At 34.5% G+C, this 23,222-nt stretch overlaps 1 protein-coding gene across 3 annotated transcripts; it reads right to left on the reverse strand.

Moving 5' to 3' along the window:
* Positions 1-9,865: 9,865 nt before the first annotated feature.
* On the reverse strand, positions 9,866-13,767 carry LOC103832995 (acyl-CoA--sterol O-acyltransferase 1). 3 transcript variants are annotated; one of them, XM_033277070.1, is made up of 3 exons: positions 12,658-12,740; positions 12,491-12,573; positions 9,866-11,263 (listed from the first exon to the last, which is right to left on the reverse strand). In XM_033277070.1, exon 3 carries the CDS (start codon positions 11,167-11,169, stop codon positions 10,138-10,140), a length of 1,032 nt encoding a protein of 343 aa, XP_033132961.1. In that variant the 5' UTR covers positions 11,170-11,263; positions 12,491-12,573; positions 12,658-12,740; the 3' UTR covers positions 9,866-10,137. The 3 variants fall into 3 exon arrangements, with proteins under 3 accessions (XP_033132961.1, XP_009107348.1, XP_033132960.1); XM_009109100.3 differs by lacking the exons at positions 12,491-12,573; positions 12,658-12,740 and adding an exon at positions 13,543-13,767 and having other exon boundaries at positions 9,867-11,195; XM_033277069.1 differs by having other exon boundaries at positions 9,869-11,263; positions 12,491-12,728.
* Positions 13,768-23,222: the final 9,455 nt, after the last annotated feature.

Here is a 23,222-nt window from a genome sequence, read left to right on the forward strand (position 1 = left end):
TACTCTATTATAGAGTGAAATATAGAGGAATGTCACTTTTTCACTCCAAATATAGAGTAAAATATGACATTCCTCTATATTTCACTCTATAATAGAGTAACTCTATTATAGAGTAACACCATTGGAGCAAAAGTTACACTATAATAGAGTTACTCTATTTTTATGTAAATTATAGAGGAAAAAATAGAGTTACATTGGAGATGCCCTAATGCTCTTTAAAGCAGCATTAACGGCACCTCTAAAGGCTGCCTCTTCAAGAAAAAAATAATTTAAAATCATGTGGGTCTCACAATTAATTAAAACTTGCCTCTTCTACCTCTTCCGCAAGAGGCGAGTGTCTGAGGGTTTTGCCACTTTTCGCAGGCCCCACTAACACGTGACGGCCCACGATTGGTCTATTTTTAATTTTTTTTTTAAAAAAAAAATCGGATAAAACAAAAAATTAATAATAAAAAAAAGTTTTAGAACCATGCTCCCCTCCCTTTGTGTTAATGGTGCTCTAATGTCTTAACATGATACCAAAAGAAAAGAACGAGAAAAAATGACTTTTTTATTTTTGGTGTAAAAAAAAAAAAGACTTCTGTTTGGACGAACGTGAAGTAACAAATCACAGTAGTAGTATGTATATAGTCAGATCAGATGTAGAAACTCGCACGTGATTAAATCAATGATATCAAATAATTATAGGGTATTTTGAGTTTATATATCGAAAAATACATTAGGATAGCACTAAAAAAGTTTCTATCACAAATATAGACTCTAAAAATCAAAATGAAATATTTCAAAAACAAAAGTTTTATTTTTATTTTTTTTATTTTTTTCTTTTTTATCTAGGGTATTAGTGTCCTTTTACCTATTAAATGAAACATTTTGGTTATTTTCCTCCTTGTAATCTATTTTTGTGACCAAAACTTAAAAATTGTCTATTTATGAAAATTTCCCTTGACTCAATTGCCTTTCATTGCTGTCTTTTAAACCTATACTAGATTTTGATCCGCGCTTAGAAAGCGCAGATTTATTTTTTGAATTTAATAATTTTTAATATAAATTTTATATAAGATAGTTTATAAGTTTGGCCATGTTATTCGGAACCGAATAATCAACTCGTACCAAATTGAAAAAATGAAACCAAACTTGAACCAAAATTTATAAATAACCAAACATATCATATATCTCTAGAATCAAGATAAATAGATACCTGAATTTTTAAAATACAAATTATATGACTACAAATATTAATTATATGTAATTTCTAAATAACCAAATATCTTAAATATACTATTTATAAGCTGAATTATCCAATAAAAACAAATTACTCAAATATTTTTTCAAATATTAAAAAAAAAATCTTAATAAGTCCTCAACATTCAGTCTAATTTTCCACTAAAAAGAACCAAAACACCAATAAGTGGTATTCACAGTCAAACCAGTAAATGCAGTCACCATATATAATCTAGTTTCAATTTAATAAAAATCTTTTAAAATCTAAAACTCATATTAACTCGTGAATATATACCAGATGACATGGTAAAAATCTAAAATAACTTGATAATATTTTTCAAAATTTGATTAAATTTCTCATATAAATTTTACTAAGATATAAAATTGAATAAACTACATTTTTATGTTATACATTCTAGTTTATAGGTTTTATAATGACTATATTAAGATTAAATTTTTGAGTTTTAGAAATAAAATTATTATTAAGTTGAGTATAGTTGAGTTACCTATAAATGTTAAAAATAAATAATATATTTTATTTAAACATAAAAAACATTCTAAAATGCTATAATTTCTTGAGAAAATATTTATACAAAACCCTTTCTCCTAATACACCCAGTTGTAAAACATTTTCATCACAAAAATAACCTAGGAAGGTTTTCAAAGAAAAAGCTATAATTTTAAAATATAATTAAGCTTGTTGTTGACTGTGAAGTATTTCTCTAATCGTAATTGGAAGTTAATATGTTTTGACCGTTGAATGGTATCATGTTTTTAACTTTTTGTTAACCGTACTTTCATCATGTTTTTATGTTAGTTTGGGTCATAAAACATTTAATATGAATTAAAAGTATGGTATTGTTCAGACCTTAATTACCAATAAATCCAAATGTTTTTATAGTAACCGCTTTTGTTAAAGAAAAATGATCGTAGGTTGTATGATTATTAAATCAGTTATAAAATAATCTTTTTTAAATAGGTTTAGTGGCACAAAAGTAATATTCCAAGGAAAAATAGGGGTAAAATATATCAATGATTCTGAATTAATAATTTTGATGTATAAATCTTTGGTGTATTATAGTAAGTTGAGTATTAAATAAGAGTATTGGTTATTTTATAGTTAGAGAAATATAAAGTAATTGATTAGTGTATAGTTAGAGAAATATAGGGTGAGACCAAAAAAATAGTTAAGTCTAGTGAATAGATCCAACAATCTTTTATAAGTAGATTTTTTGGGACTCCTTCCCTTTTAATAGTATAGATAATTAAGCCTCATACGAACAATTAGATACTGTCTCATACGGTCGCCCCGTTCCCTTTCCCCCCCCCCCCCCCCCCTCCCCCTCCCCCTCTTAACAAAAGTAGGTTGTCGTCCGCAGTACTCCATTTATAGAGTAAATTTCATTATGGAGTGAGATATGGAGTTGGGTTGGAGCACTCCTTACTCCATATTCACTTTTACTTCATTTTAGAAGAAAAAATGGAGTAGGGATGGAGATGTCCTTAAGGCAAGTCATTCTAGAAGGTTGGAAGTCAGAGGATATGCCTCCCAAAGCAAATATAATGGAGCATTTTGCTAGCTGTAGGAAAGCTTTGAGTCAATGGAGGAGACAAAACAATGTGAATTCGGAAAAGCTAGCCGAGGAACTCAAGAAGAAGGTGGAGGGACTGTATTCGAATGATGATGCTACTTCAGAGGAAATTATCTGAGGCTCTGAAGGAGCTATCTACTGCTCTTAAGACAGAAGAGATGTTTTGGAGACAGAAAAGTAGGATCCTCTGGTTAAGGAAAGGTGATAGGAACTCGAAATATTTCCATGCGATGGTGAAGCAAAGGAGAGCAAGGAATAGGATAACCCAACTCCTTGATGAAAATGGAAATATGGTGGAGGATGAGGAGGGACTAGTAGCCATTGCTACTAGTTATTTTAAGCAAATATTTGAATCTTCTAACCCAGAGGATATAGCTGAGGCGCTATCAAAGGTTTCGACAACGATTACCGGGACAATAAATGCAGATCTTACAGCTCCAGTAACTGAATGGGAGGTTAAATTGGCGTTGTTCGCTATGCATTCGAAAAAGTCCCACGACCAGATGGAATGACAGCTCTCTTTTACCAGAAGTTTTGGGATATTGTCAAAGATGATTTAACTCGTATGGTTAATCAATTCCTTTTCGAAGGGACAATGGCACATGGCCTTAATGACACGAATATTTGCTTAATCCCTAAGACGACAAAGCTGAATGAGATGACAAAATTTAGACCTATCAGTCTATGTAATGTCAGCTACAAGATAGTATCTAAGGTCTTATGCCAAAGATTGAAGAATGTCCTTCCACAGAGAATATCAGAGACCCAGTCAGCCTTCGTAGCTTGGAGACAGATTACGGATAATATCATGATAGCTCAGGAGATGTTCCATGCTCGGATAACTAAACCGGGGGGACGGGTTAAATGAATGGCCATAAAAACTGATATGAACAAAGCATATAATAGGATGGAGTGGTCATTCATTGAGGCAGTCATGAGAAAGATGGGTTTTGCATAAATGTGGATTGACTGGATTATGCAATGCATCACCTCGGTCAAGTATAAAGTCCTCATGAATAGAGAACCAAGGGGAAACATTGTTCCTGGGAGAGGTTTACGACAAGGAGATCCTTTGTCTCCTTTCATATTTATTCTATGCACGGAAGCGCTCGTTAGCCTTCTTAATCAAGCAGAGAATCAAGGGAAGATAACGGGGATGCAAGTTGCTCGCACTTGCCCCTCGGTATCTCACCTTCTCTTTGCTGATGATAGCCTTTTCTTCTGTAAGGCGGAGCTCCATGAATGTGAAGAAGTTATGAAAGTAGTAAGAAAATATGAGAAAACATCAGGTCAACGCATTAATTTTAGCAAATCCTCATTACTCTTTGGTAAAAGGGTTCCAGCGAATGTTAGGCAGCAGATCAAGGATACTCTTGGTATACAAAATGAAGGAGGGATGAGCTCATATTTAGGAATCCCAGAGGACATCAGTGGATCAAAGTGTAAATTATTTACTTTCTTAAAGGAGAAGCTCCTACATAGAGTGAATGGCTGGACTGGTAGATGGTTATCGAAGGGAGGAAAGGAAGTTTTGATTAAATCGATATTGTTAGCTCTTCCGACCTATGTTATATCCAGCTTTCTGTTTCCTTTGGAGATATGTGAGAACCTAGCAAGTGCCATTGCACAGTTCTGGTGGAGCTCGAATCCTCCAAAAAGAGGGGTCCATTGGGCAAAATGGGAAAAAATGTGTGCACCTAGAGAGGAGGGAGGAATTGGTTTCTGTATGATCCATGAATTTAGTCTAGCTCTTCTAGCTAAGCAGTTTTGGCGACTTGTGCAATTTCCGGATTCACTAGTAGCGAGAGTTCTTCGGGGAAGATATTACCGCCTCAGTTCGCTGTTGCGAATGGGCACAACAGATACCCCATCGTATGTATGGACAAGTATAATTGCCGCGACGAAGCTATTATTTTTGGGCATCAGAAGCAAGGTGCATTCAGGGTACGAAATTAATGTGTGGGAGGATCTTTGGATCCCTTCGACGCCAGCTAGACCGGCTCGTGCCCGGGCTCCAGCAGTGAACCCAAAGATGACCGTAAGCAGTCTTATCAATCCTGTTACAAAGGAGTGGGATGTTCGACTACTGGAACAATATGTAGCTCAAGGGGATATATATTCCGATGATTCGGAGTTTGGCCATAAGCCCTACCCATCGACGTGATACATTTTGCTGGAGTTACACAAAGAACGGACAATATACTGTTAAATCGGGATATTGGGTTGCTTCAAACTTGATGAGAGATGAGGAGGATTAAGAAGTTCTACAACCCAGCATTACAAAACTTCAAGCCTTTACTTGGAAAGTAAATGCGCCACAAACGATTTGTCATCTTATATGGCAATTAATATCAGGACATGTAGCAGTAACAAGGAATCTGGTACGCCATAATATGCGATGTGACAATTATTGTCCAAGATGTGGAGCGCCAGAAGAGACTGTTACTCATACTATCTTTGAGTGTCCACCGGCCTTACAAGCATGAGAATTATCATCAACACCGTCGATCTCTGAAATCTTCCTTGTACCAAGTATTTATGCTAATATGGACTATCTTTTTTGGAGAAAGAATTGTATAATGGAGCCAGAAGATGATAGAGATCTTTATCCTTGGATAATTTGGTACATTTGGAAAGCTAGGAATGATAAGTTGTTTAGAGGCATAAACAGAGATCCATTGGAACTAGTCAGGTATGCAGAGAGTGAGTGCCAAGCTTAGTACAATGCAAGAGACACTGTACCGGTTCCGCCACATGTACAGACTAATGAAAAAACACAAGCCTTAAGCTTGGGCAATATTTGTATGGTGGATGGTTCATGGACCTCCACAGCTCAGTTTAGTAGAATGGGATGGGTTTGGAAGGATACAATGGGGAAGATACAACTCATGGGGTCAAGGAACTTGCGGAGGAGGGAGACAGCGTTACACTCGGAACTGGAAGCGCTACAGTGGGCAATGGAGAGCATGATACAACACTCGACATGTCAGATATTTGGGACGGACTGCAAGGATCTGATTGCGATGATAGAACATCCACAAGATTGGCCCAACTTTTCAACTGAACTGGAAATCATTCAAACTCTTCGGTTGTGTTCATTGGACTTCAAGATCAACTACTTTCCAAGGACGCATAATGAGATTGCGGATTCGTTAGCTAGGAATGCACGTTCTTTCATAGATCTTTATGTTTTATTGGTTGTTCTATTCGGGTATGGCTCCCAGGCCACCTCAAATTTGAGTAATAGATTGGCCGTCTTTTGCCGTCAAAAAAAAAAAACAAAAACGACAGTATACATTGGGCAGTAGTAGATGGATCTTTAAAATCCATGCAAAATTATTATCAGAATTAAATTGCACAAAAATAACAAATTACATCAAAATTTACTGATATTTGCCCATTTTTATTTTTATATATATACATATATATATATATATATATATATATAAATAAATATGTTCGCCTCACTCCTGCTTTGCCACGTCATAAAGTCGGTTCCTGACATGCCGACACGTGTCCGGGTTGGATGATACTCACCGTTTCACTTAATCACAATTATTAATGGGCTTTTCTCTTTTTGTTAATAAATATTCCAGATCAGTGTTTTGGGCTTAACATAATTGGGTTTCTGGGTTGTAGGGTAACACATGAGGGGGTCCCACATGAGACGGCTTCTTCTCCAAAAATAATGTCAACGAACGAAAGACAGATCTGCTGCGTTTTAACAACTCCGGTTCGAACCTACGGCCAATGAAGATTTGTTGCACCGGCCACGCTGAATTCCGATCAAGGTCAGTTGGAAGGCGTCCTATTTGGCTGTTCGATTCCCTTTTCTACCCTTGGTTGAATTTTGGAGCCGTTATGGAAGTCGGTTGGATTCATGCATCCTCATTGACTATCACATTAAATCATTCAATGAACCCCCTTATTAAAACATTTTAACTCAAATATAACTAAATCTTAACATAAATAATCCTTCGACACCCTAAAATTCTCAAAACCCATAAACATTATTATATATACTTCTCTTAACAAAATTTTACAAAACATACATACAAAGAGAATATACAATTACATCACAAAAAAAAGCATGAATTGCTATAGGAATGACTTCAAGTTTTGAGTCATATTCGCAAAAAAAAACCTTAAATAAGTTAGCTTAATTAAGAATATTATAAAACAAATCATTTGAATTAAAATAAATATTAAAATTATAATGTTATTTATCGGAGAATAGTGAAATTTACTGTCATTATAATTCAAAACAAAAAAAATAATTATAATGATCTCATAAGTCTTTCATTATTTTTTTGTTTATAATATTTTTTAATCTATCATAATTTTAAATTATTTCATAAATTATTATAAAATTATTTTTATTATAACTTCCCGCCCGCAGCGCGGGCTGCCCTAGTATATGATAAAATGATTTGCATGTGGTTTGCTTGTGTTGAGCTTTTCCCGAGATCCTTCTGTCGCCTTCTTCTTATGATTTTGTTATTAATTAATTTGATTAATAAAATATTCAAAAATATTAAAAGTACCTTATTTATTTTCGGAGAAATTGTCAAAACAGAACAAAAAAATAGTATAGTTATATAAAATCATTTTTGTCCATTCTGTCTCCCTTTTATCCTTTAAATTTCTGAAAATTAATGAAATAAATAGTTTAAGTATCAAAAAAATTATTAAAAAATATAAACAATTAATAAAACACTCATATACACAAAATGGTAGTTTTGTTTAGTTGAAAAACTTAATAAATAAAAATTTTAAATTATGTCTACTAAAAGTAGATTTTGTCTTCTATAGAAAATGGGTTAGTAAAAAATGAATTCTAGATTATACAAGTTCATCTACTTTTTTTTTTAGAACAAACAATCTATTTTTAATTAAAATTCTAAATATGTGGAATGCGAATTCTACTAATTGTAAAGATATCTACTTTTCTCCATAATGGAGTTTCTATTTTTATGAAATATTCTAAAATTCTCTGAATACGAAATCTAAACACTACTTGTACATCTACATGAGATAAAAATTGCATTTTGAACTTTTGTTATTGTTCTATACAGTTTAGAAGATGTCTTCTACAGATAAGAAAACATGTTTTTTCTTAAAATTTAGGAAATTTCAGTTAACAAAATATTCTAACTTTCTTAGATTTACCTTGTCAAAAACATTGTTTCATTTTTATTAAATTTTTTTAAAAAAAGTTCTTTCCTTTTTGTTAAACCTTTTAATAATTTTTTAAAAAAAATTTACGTTTTTAAAACATTTGTAGAAAAATAAAAAATAAAACTTTCTAAAACGTTTTTAATCAACTTTACTAATAATAAACTTTATAAAAATAAAACTTCATAAGAAAGTTTTTAATAAAGCATTAAATAAACATTATAAAAAACGTTTTACATAGTTTTGTTTTTATAAAAAATTTAAAATATTTGTGAACTTTTTAGTTTTATTAAAAAATTAATAAAAAAATAAAACTTTTAAATTAAAACATTTTTTCCTTTTTATTAAACTTTTTAAAGTTCAGTTAAGCTTTTAAATTGTGTTTAATTTATTTAATTTGATTAATCAAGAGTTAGTTTTGGTATTATGAAAACAATTATACTAAAGGGACAACTTAACGATGGTATTATACCAAGTGGACAAACCATGCTATTTTTTTGTTCTGTTTTGGCAAATTTTTCTTTATTTTATTAAATAGAGAACGAGGATGGTGGGCAGAGTATTAACTTTGGTATCAATTATTGTACTTTAAAAAAATACTTGATTTTGAACCGCGCTTGGAAAGTGCGGGGTTGTTGGATTATATTATAATACAAAGTTTCATTATATCGAAAAATATTATTTTTAACAGCTATATAATCTACAAATTAGTTTATTTGAGATTTTATATGTACACTTTTACGTAAGTTTCTTTTTGACATGAGAATTATATCCGGATCAAAAAACAAACCGAACCAACCCGAAATTATAGGTTTAGTTCAGGTCCAGAGGAGATAACCTATTGTGTTTTTTTTTACCCGCAGGTCTTTGTTTGAGTCCGGATCCTACCCTAGACCCGATCATTAATATGTGTTTATTAGGTATATTTGGATATTTCGAATATATTTCCGGTATTATGGATATTGTTTTTAAGTTTTTGGTTTACGATTAGAGTTTTGATTTCAGGTAAAATTTTCAAATTAAAAAAAAAATTGGGTATTTGGATAAAATGTTGGGTATTTTTCAGTTCATCGTGTCAGATTTTGAATAAGATTTTAAATTTTTAGGTATTTGAATTTTTTTGGTATTTGTTTGGAGTTTCAAATACTTTTCGTGTTTCGGATATTTTTCAGATTTTTTATATATTTCGAATTCTTTAGGATCTTAAATACCCGAACAGATGTGGACCCATTACGTCCATATCAGGTCCAACAACCTTTTGATATAGATTTTTAACGTTATTGTACAAAAATATGGCTGATGAAATATTTTTCTGAGTAAAGGTATCATAAGAAATAATATTAAGATCTGTTAAAAATATTTAAAATATTGTTTGTTTAGAATGATTAATGTATTATCAGAAAAATAATAAATAGTTATACATAACTCCAACAACTTTTTTATGTTAGATTTTTTAAAACTCTTTCCCTTTTAATAGTATTGATTCGTTTTAAGTGAAGAGTATATAAAAGTATAATATCTAAACAAATAATTTTCAAAATCTTGAATAATCAATTATGATATCGTGAAGTCGGGTTAGCTTTAATAGAACCAATGAATTTCTTCATTTTTGTGAAGGTAACATGAATATTCAGAAAACTCATTTTTAAATATGAAAATATTATCAAACTATAGACGGTTGAAAGTTTAGTATATGATATGAGATTTTAGTGGAAAAGTTTATATATGATATGATTACTTTATTATAAACGAAAGAGGAAGTTAGAATGTACAAATATACGTCTTATAATTTATCTTGCTTTAAATCATATATTATATGATAAAAGTGATAATATAAAACATTAGTTTCAATGCTTTTACGATTAAAAATCAAAATAATAAATATAGTAATAGTAATGATTAGGATTTAGGAGTGAGATTTAAATAAATAAAAGAATTGACTAAATTATTGTTAGAGAAATATATGGTAACATATTGTTAATATAAATCTAAGGTAAGATAAAAAAATAATGAATTAAATGAAAGGGTCCAAACAACTTTTATAGATAGATTTTTTTAGATTCCTTCCATTTTAATAGTATTGATATGTTTGGTGCAATCAATTATTGTACTTGGAAGAACCAAATAAAAAAAAAAACTCAAGATTTGTTCACATAGTGTGGTAAGCAGAAAGAAGAGATGCGGTGATTGTATTCTTGACCCGAGCTGCAAATGCGCCTATGGATACGTACTCTTGAAAAACCCTCTGAGGCAAATTGCATCGCTTAAACTCCGGGAAGAAGAGCCACCAACTTGTCACCACCACAAACCCCATTGTCAAAACCCGACTTATTGTTGTAGGGAATCTTCCCTTAACGTTTTTCTTGATAGCGATCTCCACCGATGTGCAAAATCCGTTTATAAGAAAGAACCACATTATCTTCCAATCTGGCCTTAACCGTCCAATGTAGAAGAAGATGAGCACGTGCATTAACCCTGAGACAGCGAATGTGATGAAGACAGCAAGATACCTGGACCGGTTCCGACCCAAGCCTGACAACAGCTCCATCGTCGGTTCGTACACAGTTGGCCGTAAGATTCCAGTAACCATCAGGTTCCATCGTCTCCCCCAAAAATTTTGAAGTGATGTCGCCAAGTGTGGCTCGTCGAATTGTGGTTCAAGCTCAAGATTAGACGTGGCTCTAACCACAACAGATACAGTTGATAGGATGACCTTGAGACTGAAGTAGTTTTGGATCATCAGATAGAGTGTAAACACGGCTTTGTCGGGCAGTTTGCTGCTGTACTCGATGACTTTTATGATGAGAACCAAAGTAGCAAACTTTTTGGCATAATTCAAGAGAGTACCCTCTCTCGATTCATGTGGTTTAGGGATCAGCTGAATCTTGATGGGCAAGCTCGCAACGGCTAAGAAGACAGGGAGAGAGAGTGAATAGAGAGGACCCCGTCCTAAAGTAAAGAGAATGATTTTGAAATTTGCGAGCCAGGCGATGAAGAACGATGTGATGCATATTAAATGTATGGAAGACACTAATAGAGGAACTATGAGGAAAATGAGCAAGACTGGGAAGATCAAAATCTGCCGCATGATTCCTCTTCCAACCAATTTGCCAACATAAAAAGTGTAACACAATGAGACCATCACTAAACCCCACACGTACATGAAACTCACCGTATACATGTCTTCCTCTTCTTCTTTTCTTTTTCCTTTTGTAGAGTTAAAGGCCCAATTCTGTCTTGACCCATCTCTCTAAGTCCAGCCCAATAATGAATCCCTGCATAATCAAAAAGGAAACGTTAGTTTTGCTATGTCGACCAAAGACGACAAGGATAAGGAAACTTAAGAAGTTGATGGTGTTATATATAGAAGAGGTGATCGTGGCTTTAAGGGTATCCCAAAAAGAAATCATCCGAGAGACAGAGCAAGAGCATAAGAGAGAGATAACAAGAGATTAAGCAATTACGAGTGTTAGGGTTTTTGTGTTAATCATTGGTTGTAATCTCTATAGTTGTTCTTGAGAAACAGTTTTCTTTGAGTGTATAAAGGGAAGAGCTTTTGATATTGATTTCAATCTAAGTTTAAAGCACTAGGAAAAGGTTTAAATCCTAACAAGTGGTATCAGAGCAATCCAGGTTTGATTGCAAGTGCTAGGAGGAGATATGGAATCGATATCCGGAGAGTTCGGAAAGTTCAAGGTCGAGAGGTTTGATGGAAAAGGTGATTTCGGATTATGGAAGTACAAGATGCTAATGCAGTTGGAGCTTCTAGGGTTAGATTCTACGATTCAGGAAGTTACGGTCACGCCTTCTGAAACAGGCAAGGAGAAAGACGAAGAACTACCTAAGGTCAAAGTAGATTCGTTGAAGGATAAGAAGGCAAAGAATCTAATATGCATGAGCCTAGGAAATTTGGTTCTGCGTAAGGTGATGAAGGAAACAACTGCGTTAGGAGTTTGGAAGGCTTTGGAAAGAGATTACCAAACAAAGACACTTCCTAATAGGATCTACATGAAGCAGAGGTTTGCGAGCTTCAAGATGGATGATCACAAGAGCATCGAGGAAAACCTAGATATTTTTCTTAAGCTAGTTTCAGATCTTGCAAGTCTTAACATCAACATCAGCGATGAAGACCAGGCAATTCAAGTTCTATCTAGCTTGCCCCAGCAATTTGATTCACTAGTTGACACGCTCAAGTACGGGACTGCAAAAGAAACTCTTACCATGAACGACGTGACTAATTCAGCATACTCCAAAGAAGTGGAGTTAAAGGAAAAGGGATTGCTGAATAAATCAAGGTCTGATGCAGAGGGTTTGTACGTGGAAGATTCAAGGGGGAGATCAGATAAAAAGGGAATACGTGAATACAAGACTCGGGAATGGCGTTGTGAGAAAAGTGTCACATATATTGGGAGAGGGTATCTTCGGAGATAGAGTCAAGGAGAATGCAACACTATCTAAGATCCATACCAATAATCATGAGGATTCACAAAGTAAAGCAGTACCTGGGCAGGAGCTTCAGGTTCGCTGCGATTCCGCCTAAGAAGGAAGACGCTCCAGGTAACTCCATTATCAACGCTGTCTCAAACTCGCAGAGACAGAGGAGGAGAAACAAGTCAGTTTCAGGTTTATATTGATAATGGAAAACTCAAGGTGGAGTTTAGATAGTTACCTGTGAGCATAGATGCGAGGCAGAAGTTTCAGCTCAAGGTGGAGTAGCTGAAACACAAGAAAAGTCGCTCAAAAGGTTTGAAGGTCGGAGAAACGACAATTCACAGTTCACCGGATGAGACAGGTTCTGGTCAGAGGTCATCTTCATTGGAGATGCAAAGGTTGTCGTTGTGAAGAATCAAGGTGAGAGAGGGTGAAGAAACGGGACTCGCCGGAGACGGAAGGATTCGTCGGCGAGACGTCATCACCGTCGAGAGATTCTCGAAAAAAAAAAGAGCTGAGAGAGATTCGTTTCTGGTTTGGTGCTTGAAGTCACACAGGAAAGATGAAACAAGGAACATGACTACAAGTGATTCAACAACTTATCACAGGTAGCTTTTCAGATCAGTTTTCTGATCGCAGAGGAAGGAGCAGGAACAAAGCGTCGATGTCGTCGAAGCGATGGTGACTGGAAGAGACAGCAATCTGGGCCTTAGGTGGAGATTGTAGAGTTAAAGGCCCAATTCTGTCTTGACCCATCTCTCTAAGTCCAGCCCAATAATGAATCCCTGCATAATCAAAAAGGAAACGTTAGTTTTGCTATGTCGACCAAAGACGACAAGGATAAGGAAACTTAAGAAGTTGATGGTGTTATATATAGAAGAGGTGATCGTGGCTTTAAGGGTATCCCAAAAAGAAATCATCCGAGAGACAGAGCAAGAGCATAAGAGAGAGATAACAAGAGATTAAGCAATTACGAGTGTTAGGGTTTTTGTGTTAATCATTGGTTGTAATCTCTATAGTTGTTCTTGAGAAACAGTTTTCTTTGAGTGTATAAAGGGAAGAGCTTTTGATATTGATTTCAATCTAAGTTTAAAGCACTAGGAAAAGGTTTAAATCCTAACACCTTTTGCTTCTTGAGTTAAAGTCTCGAGATCGAAGGGAGATGATAAACTCAATCAGAATCTTTACAACTTAGGAAACCACGTGGGACCATGTGAAACCACTTAAGATAATCTTTATTATCTTAATATGTGCTACGGTTTTCGTTGTTTAACTATATTACTCCCTCCGTTCGCAAAGATAAACTTTCTAACACTTTCACACATATTAAGAAAACACATTAAATTATTATAATAAACTATGGCCGGTCCGCCCTACGGGCGGGATATACTTTACTTGTAGTCTAGGTTATTATTTTGTTGTATGATTTGTTGGTTTGTGTCTTTGGTTTCTTGCAAAAGATATGTATGATAATGATTTTTATCTTTTAGAAAATTCTAAGTGAACATAGATTATATGTGATAAAATATATTTTGCTTGCCTTCATAGTTGGAGTGATCAGGATCCTTTATAGTTTCTTAAGATTTGGACCCTTGTCATAGTTGGACAAATCAGCTTATGATGTTGGTTAATCTGATTTTCGTAAAGTGCATACATGTCTAGCATCATCCTTGTTGTACCTCAACTTTCGTTAAATGCAATTCATAGATGACAAAAAAAGGTACGACCAATGGCTTTCTGATTTTTTTATGGTAAGTATTTATGATTTGCAGTGTTCAAAATTTGAAATTTATTAATGGCTAACACGATATAATGGAAACGAATAGAATGAAAGGTGTGATTACCAGAGGTGAGATCGTGGGTGGGTTATGTAGGTTGGAGAAGTACAGAGACCTAGGGTAAATTAAGGAGGAGAGTTGGGTCAGATGCATGATAGATTCCTACTTCACGCTAATCTTTTGTTCTCCTCTTCAAGCACTTCACAACACTCGTGGTGAAACTCATACTGGGTTTATATTGTAACATGCCACAGGAAATGATGGATTTTTGTATAGAAGAAGTAAATAACACAGATTTCTCAAGTCTGATAGTTAGCCATGTACATGATTTTTATTCTTTTTGGTCTCTCCATCTGACAAATCTCATTATAGCTCTGCAAAAGACTTGTGTTTCCTCATCATCCCTTTACTCTCTTCTTCTTATTATCTTATTTGTTGTTCCATCTGATCAAACAGAGATGCCATGTATCATCAAACATGGAAAGAAATGACAATTCTTATTTTAGATCATATGAATGAATTCTCAGTAGACTTGATGAGCATTGTCTATAACACTTGAAAGCTGAGACAAAATATGAAAAATAGTCAAACCCTTTATACAAAAGCATCGAATCATGTTTCAATCTTTTTACTCTCTGAATCTCCAACAATAATTAGAGTATTACAAATTTCACACCTGAAATTACTTCAAATCAAATGTTCAAAAAATGTATCTGGGACATGTCTTTTAGCCAGGAGATAGATAGATACAGTATTAGTAGAATAAGCACACAGTTGTTTTTAGTAAAGCAAGAATGGAAAAAAACAGAAGGCTTTGAGAGACAGATGATACCTTTCAACATCTTCCTTTGGCATATCAATAATAAGCAGTCCATCACCATGACGCAGATGAAATAATATTCCAAAAAAATATGTAAAATACCAAGTAATATAAAATAAATATTGTAAGAAGCTTTAGACCAAAAAAAATTTGTAAGAAACAGAGTAACACAACCTTGGAAGATTTGAAGTTGGCATGATCGATTTCATCAGAAGAGGAACGACCAAGAGCAACCTACATCACTTTGTTCTGGCCAAGGAAGAAACAGAACCAATAAGAACCAAAATACAAATCAAAGACTGAATGTGACATATATTAAACTCTAATTACATTCAAGCAATAACCATCAATTCATAATCACAGAAAAAATAAAGAAATTGACCTTCCATTGTGTCTACACGGTTGTCTGAACTCCTTAATTTGATATTTCTCATGTTTTCAATAGAACTATATTTCATGACAGTCTCTCTGAATCCCTACCATTGACAGCATCTACAAAAGAACACACAGCTTCCCAGCTTGCCGTCGTATAATCGCCTGAAACACATGTAAAGAATAAAACCGCATCAACAAAAAGTATTGAAACTATCTCGCAAAGAGTGAAGTAAATGTTTGGATTGAAAAAGCTGGAAATTTTGAGATCATGTGCAGGATTATGTTTTACAACTACGACGAGCATGACTCATGAGTTTAAAGAATGGACAACATTAGCGTCTAGGCGGAGAATGTACTCCTCACCACGTTTCTTGCTTCCCAAAAACTGACCTGCACCGATACCATTGAAGAACAACATACATCCTTCAAATTAGAGAGTAGGATAGATTAGGTAGCCATTATACCCGGAAAAAAAAATTCTTTTGATATTAGAAATTGGGAGGATGATACTCAAAGGATGAAGCCTTACCTTTATATAGGTGGAGAATCACCGTATCAAAGAAGATTGGGATTCATTGAATGAGAGATCCTGGCTGTAGTGGGTAGGAAATAATTAATGACGTTGAATCAAAGCAACTTGTGACGGTTCTGTGGTGAAGAATCGATACCGAAACAACACGATCAGACATCGACACATAGATTACTCACGAAATCTCCTCTCACACGACCTCTCAGTACCTCCATTACCGTAATCAGATTTCGGAGGAGTCGATGAACCCTAAACTCTGGAAGAAGGTGACGGCGAAAACTGGCCACGCTTTTGTTTCTTACTAAGCCCATAACACATTAAACTGAGCCCACACATAATACAATCGTATAAGTCTAGCAGATAACCAAGAGAAGTCCAATATACCTGACTTAATGAAACGATCCGCTTATAAGAAGATGAGACACGTGTCAAGCTTATAAGAACAGACTTTCCTAGCTGGAATCTTAGGTGGCATCATGTGAGAGAAGCAAACACTACTTTATATATAAAGAGATGTATTGTTTTCTGCAAAACGACATTTTTTATTAAACGAAAATTGTACTGAAATGGAAGAGAGAGTATATATATTTAATAGGACATATCTCTCGAGTGTCTACCTCAGCATTTTTTACTCTCAGTGGGTCTTACAAAATTAACTAAACTTTCACAACTTGAAAATTCTGTATGCCATCTATCTCCAGTCCATTAGATTAGTCAACTCAAAGCCCAACCGTCGTAAACCAACCCATGCCTGAAACCTACAGAAAACATAAGCCCCTAATTAATAAAAACGACTAAGGTGTTATTAAGCGTTCGATGTAATAACCTCAAAGCCTATTTATTCATTCTCACAAAATGAAATCTCCATCCTAATAATTGCCAGCAATGGCGTACACACAAAACCGTGCTCACCACTATAGAAAAAGGCATGATGCTCAGGCCCTTCATTTTCCACCGATATTTGGGCCCATGCATACAAAATATTGTAAGGGCTATTTGTTTCATATCTGGAATCATCTGGATCTGGATGGAGATGAAATTTTTGTTTATTTAAACATTAAAAGTACAAGTCATCTAGATGGATTATCGGAATGAGTTTTCAAAATTTAGATTTAAAAATCAAGTGACCGATCCAAATGGAACCATCTGGATGGAGATGGTTATGTCAGAAATGTATAATGTCAATTATACCCCTCATATAATTCACAAATTACACCTAAATCTAATATCATTTTGTCACTCAAGAAAAATGACAAAACCATAAAAATGTGTTTCCACCAAAATCGAAAAAATGCACTTTCCAGTCAAGACTACAAAACACAATTTCCCGCCAAAATCAAAACCGCAAAACGCATTTCTGGCCAAAAACACGTTTGTCCGTCAAACCCACAAAAACGCATTTTACCGCCAAAACGTAAAAACACATTTTTTCGCTAAAAACATATTTTCCCGCCAAAAACTTATTTTCCCACCAAAATGCATTTTTCACCAAAAACACATTTTCTCGTCAAAATCGCAAAAACGCATTTTTATCCATAAACGCAAAAACGCATTTTCCGCCAAAAACAAAAAAAAAAACATTTTTTCCCTACAAAACCATAAAAACGCATTTTTCCGCCAAAACACATATTTTCTTGCCAAACCCACAAAAACGCATTTTCGAGCAAAAACCAAAAAAAATCTCATTTTCCAGCCAAAACCGGAAAATCTTGTTTTTCAGCCGAAACCAGAAATCTTGTTTTTCCCCCGTAACCGAAAATCGCGTTTTCCCTACCAAAACCAGAAAATCGCAATATCCGTCAAAAACAAAAAAAAAACGTGTTATCCACAAAAAACGCAAAACTAGATATTCTTATTTGAATATTATAATCAGTTTATTATTAATACTCTTTTTAGTTTGAAATTTTAAAGTTTTTTAAGTAGGGGAATTTGCCATATATGACTCACAACTTGATTTTAAATACAAACCTATACCCAAATTTGAATCAATTGCAAAACTAACCTAAAATCCTTGTGAAATTACAGCCATCCCCTTGTGACCAAACAAAAAAACAGAAGCTATTTTTACAAATAGCCCCAGTAAGTCGTCTGAGTCGACTGAGATGCTAGAAGTCTTCTAAACGACTTCCAAGTAAGTCTTCTGGTATAGCTGATCTTAAAATAATTTATAAATTTAAAAAAAAAATATTTTGATAAGCGAAAAATTAAAATCATGTAACTATAAACAGTTTTAAGTGATAAAAAATTAAAATATAACAAAACTGAATTGTTTTCAACATAGATGAGTGTATGTAGTGAATCATGGTATTCTTTGGTCTAGGGTTTGGCAACATATGTTGTAATATTGTATGTATTCTTAGGGTTAGATTTTGGAAAGCTTGAATGTTCTTTTGAAAAATTAAAATTTTACCTGTAAGTGTTTATTTTTGTGTATAGTAAACACTTTTGAAGTTTAATTTGATTTTATAAAGTGTTTAGTTAGTTAATTAAGTTTAGGGGTTATGTTTAGGGTCTAAATGACTTCTATGAAAGTCGTCTGGTGAATAATTTTAGCTGGACGACTTACATGTAAGTCGTCCAAATATTCTCGCCTAAATTTTTTTTAAAAATTATTTTCCTGCTTAAATAATTTAAACTAGACGACTTACTTGTTAGTCTTCTATTTTAGTTTCCCACTAAAAATATTTTAATTTCCCGCTAAAAATATTAAAGTCTTCTGGGCGACTTACAAGTAAGTCGTGTAGGAAGTCGTCTGAATCAAAAATATTTTAACCTAATTGGATTTTTTGTCTCCCTATATAAAAAAAAATTTACACATTCTCTCTCGGGCTTTTTGCAAAATTGACCTACAACTCAAAGTCAAACACAAAACTAACATCTTTTTTTTTTGAAAATTAGTTATGCTCTATTCACCCCACAAATTAGTTATGCTCTATTTGACGGGTATAAAAGTCGCTAGGGCTTGCCCTTCGATATCCCATTTACTCTTTGCAGATGATAGTCTTTTCTTCTGTAAAGCAAAAAGGGAAGAATGCCAGACTATTCTTCGGATCCTTAAGGAATATGAAGTGGTATCAGGTCAGCAGATAAACTTTGAAAAATCTTCGATTCAGTTTGGACATAAGATTGAGGAAGAATTAAGGCAGGATTTACGGGACATTTTGGGTATACAAAATCTAGGTGGAATGGGATCATACCTGGGAATACCTGAGAGTTTGGAAGGCTCAAAGGTACAAGTTTTTGGTTTTGTTCAAGAGAGATTAAATAATAGGGTCAATGGATGGACTTTCAAGTTTTTCACTAAAGGGGGTAAAGAGGTGATTATAAAATCCGTGGTAACAGCTCTACCAAATCATGTAATGGGATGTTATCGTATTCCAAAAACAGTGATGAAAAAACTGACCAGTGCAGTGGCACGGTTTTGGTGGAGTCCAGGAGGTAATACTAGAGGGATGCATTGGAAATCTTGGGATAAAGTCTGTGTGCCTAAGGCTGATGGAGGTTTGGGTTTTAAAGATCTCACAGACTTTAATACGGCCATGCTCGGGAAACAGTTTTGGAGGTTAATTGAGAAACCATACACTTTATTTGCAAGAGTGTTCAAAGGAAGGTATTTCAGGAATGCTTCACCCCTGGAACCAATTAGATCTTACTCGTCATCTTATGGCTGGCGTAGTATTGTCTCTGCTAGATCTCTGGTTAGCAAAGGACTAATCAAAAGGGTGGGATCAGGATCATCTATTTCAGTATGGAATGATCCTTGGCTCCCATCCACCCGCCCGAGACCAGCAAACAAAAATCAACACAACCTTTTCCCGGATCTCACGGTGGATTCTCTTATTGATGAAACATCAAGAACATGGAATTCACAGGTTATCAGGACTTTAGTGGACCCGAATGATGCGCAGATAATTGAGAGTATACCGTTAAGTCGGTTTCGGATAGCGGATCGGGATGGCTGGCATTTTACAATGAATGGGAGATATACAGTTAAATCAGGATATGAGGTGGAACGAGTGTATCCAGACATGGTTAGGCCACCACCAGAGTATGGCCCATCAGTTTCTTTATTGAAAGCACAATGTTGGAAAGTGCGCTGTCCACCAAAGTTAAAACATTTTCTTTGGCAATTGGTTACCGGTTGCATAGCGGTAAAGAAAAATCTAAGGTCTCGAGGTATTCAAGGGGATACGATCTGTGCACGCTGTGGAGCACCTGAGGAGTCCATCAATCATGTATTTTTTGAATGTCCTCCGGCAATCCAGGTTTGGGCTTTGTCACGGATTCCTTCAAATCCAGATTTTTTTCCCATGCAATCACTTTTTGCAAATATGGATCATTTATTTTGGAGGGTGTCTCCACCAATGGAAGATAATCATTTTGCATGGATTCTATGGTATATATGGAAAGGAAGAAACAATAAGGTTTTTAGCAATTTGGATATTGATCCCCGCGATACCCTCAAGTTGGCGGAAACAGAATCGGCCCTCTGGACTGAGGCGCAAATTAAAAATGAACAGGGGTCTGATCAGACCCAAATGGTAGTGGATGCGACATTGCCCACTATTTCTGGTAGATGGTGTTTCACGGATGGTTCATGGAAGGAAAATGATCGGCTTTCGGGACAAGGATGGTGTAGTACTCTAGAAGGTTTTGACAGTCTGATGGGAGCAAGGAATACTAGAGCGGGTCAATCCCCACTGCACTCGGAGATAGAGGCGCTCATATGGGCAATGGAATGTATGAGGAACTTAAGACAATATAATGTTACTTTTGCGACAGATTGTTCTCAGTTGGTGAAGATGGTTTCTGAACCCGAAGAATGGCCCGCATTTGCAAGTTATTTGGAAGATATCAAGATCCTGCAAAGAAGTTTCCACAGCTCAGAGCTCATCCATATAAGAAGGACGCTAAACACAAGGGCGGATAGTCTAGCACGCAGTGCAAGAAAGCAACCCTCGTTTGTAGTCCATATGGATGCGGAGCTACCAGTTTGGTTCACAGAGTCTATATGAGTCTGTTTGTTTGCTGACAAAAAAAAAAAAAAAAAAAAAAATGCCATCAATTTTTTTTTATTTTTTTTTTCGAAAATGACATTTTTACCTCTGCGTTGACGAGACGACTTATATTTTAGTCGTCTGGAATACTTAGATTGAAGTCGTCCGCGTTGACCTAAATGGACGACTTCTCTGGAAGTCTACTAGATGACTTCCGTGGATGTCGTATGCGTCAATGTTTAATAAACTTGCATTTTCTCTAAAACTATAAAGACTTTTTAACATTTTCTTATTAATTCATGTTTCTTAATGAATATTTGGGCTACTGAATAAAATTTATAACTTAATTGGTGATATTTATGAGGTTACCAATATTCACGTTAATTAAAGTTTCTAACTGATCCGAGAAGACTTCCATGGAAGTCTTCTCCGCTAGTTTTAAAGTCTTCTACGCTAATTTTTGAATAACTTGTATTTTTAAGTGTGATAAGTAACTTCAAGATATGTAAAATTCGTATTTACAAAATATGTTCTCTCCCTTAGTTTTACTAAATTTGACTAAGTTTTTCAAATAAAAAATATGATATGCCTTGACTAGTTACTATTGTTTGTTTCCATCTTTTAAGTGTTATTGTTATAGACACTAATGATGATTATTGTTACGTGTTGGAAGAATGGTTACAATGCTTCTTAAAATGTTGTATCAATATGAAGCTACCAACATTCTTGTTCATTAAGATGAGAAAAAGGCCATTGGAGTTTATTATTGCATATGAGAGATCCAAAGATAAGAAAAAAGCTACTGAAAACTATTATTTCATTGATTTGTAAATGTGTAAACACATTATTAGCACATGTATTACATCTTGGGAAACATTATTACTGATTTTACAAAAAAAATCACAACTAAAAGAGTAGACATGCAATTCACAAAACAGACCACAAACAAAACTATTATAGATCATTCTTCTACAAAGACAAGCTTGGACTCCACTTGATATGGAAGAAGACTTTGTCAAAAGACTTCCAGAAAATCCAGACGACTTCTAGGAAGTCCAGACGACTTCCAGGAAGTCCAGACGACTTCCAGGAAGTCCAGACGACTTCCAGGAAGTCCAGACGACTTCCAGGAAGTCCAGACGACTTTCAGGAAGTCCAGACTACTGAAATGGAAGTAGTCTGGAAGACTTCCTAGAAGTCGTCTAGTGCATTATATTTTAGACAACTAACAGGTAAGTCGTCCCAAAAGTCTTCCAGATCTGAAAACCCTGCATATCAAATCCAGATCTGAAAAACCTGCATATCCAAAAACATTCAAATGACTTAAAAACAGAAAAAATGAGTGGAATATTAGATAAATCTACCTTTATAGAACACACAAAAATACATATCTAAAATTAATATATCTACCTTTAAATGAGTAGAAGATGAGTACCATTTGATTAAAAACCTGCAAAAAAGATAGATTAGTAAGAAAGACATGAGACAAAACTGAAAAAATCATATAAAGTTTGGTGTTTTAAAGTCAAAAAGATTAGAGTGAGTTTGGAGAGTTTTAGTTTGGGAAAAAAAGTAAGAACTTTATATAACAAGAAGTTACCAAATGAAGAAAAATCAGACATAAAAACTTACCAAAACACTCAGATCTATTATGAAAGGGAGACTTCGTCAGAAGACTTCCTGGAAGTCCAGACGACTCTAGACTTCCAGGAAGTCGTCTAGTGCATTATATTTTAGACGACTAACATATAAGTCGTCTCAGAAATCTTCCAGATCTGAAAAACCTGCATATCAAATCCAGATCTTTAAAACCTGCATATCCAAAAACGTTCAAATGACTTTAAAACAGAGAAAATGAGTGGAAGATTATATAAATCCACCTTTATAGAACACACAAAAATACATATCTAAAATTAATAGATCTACTTTTAAATTAGTGGAAGATGAGTACCATCTGATTAAAAACCTGCAAAAGAGATAGATTAGTAGGAAATACATGAGACAAAACTGAAAAATTCATATAAAGTTTGGTGTTTTCATGTCAAAGAGATTAGAGAGAGGTTGAAGAGTTTTAGAATGATGAACATTACATTTTTGTTGCAGCCATTGAAGAGGAGGAGAGAGAATGTGTAAATTTTTCTTTATATAAGGAGATAAAAAATCCAATTAGGTTAAATATTTTTGATTCAGACGACTTACTAGACGACTTACTTGTAAGTCGTCCAGAAGACTTTAATATTTTTAGCGGGAAATTAAAATATTTTTAGCGGGAAACTAAAATAGAAGACTTCCCAGATGACTTAA

This window comes from Brassica rapa, chromosome A08 (genome assembly GCF_000309985.2).
Source record: "Brassica rapa cultivar Chiifu-401-42 chromosome A08, CAAS_Brap_v3.01, whole genome shotgun sequence".
Taxonomy (NCBI): domain Eukaryota; kingdom Viridiplantae; phylum Streptophyta; class Magnoliopsida; order Brassicales; family Brassicaceae; genus Brassica; species Brassica rapa.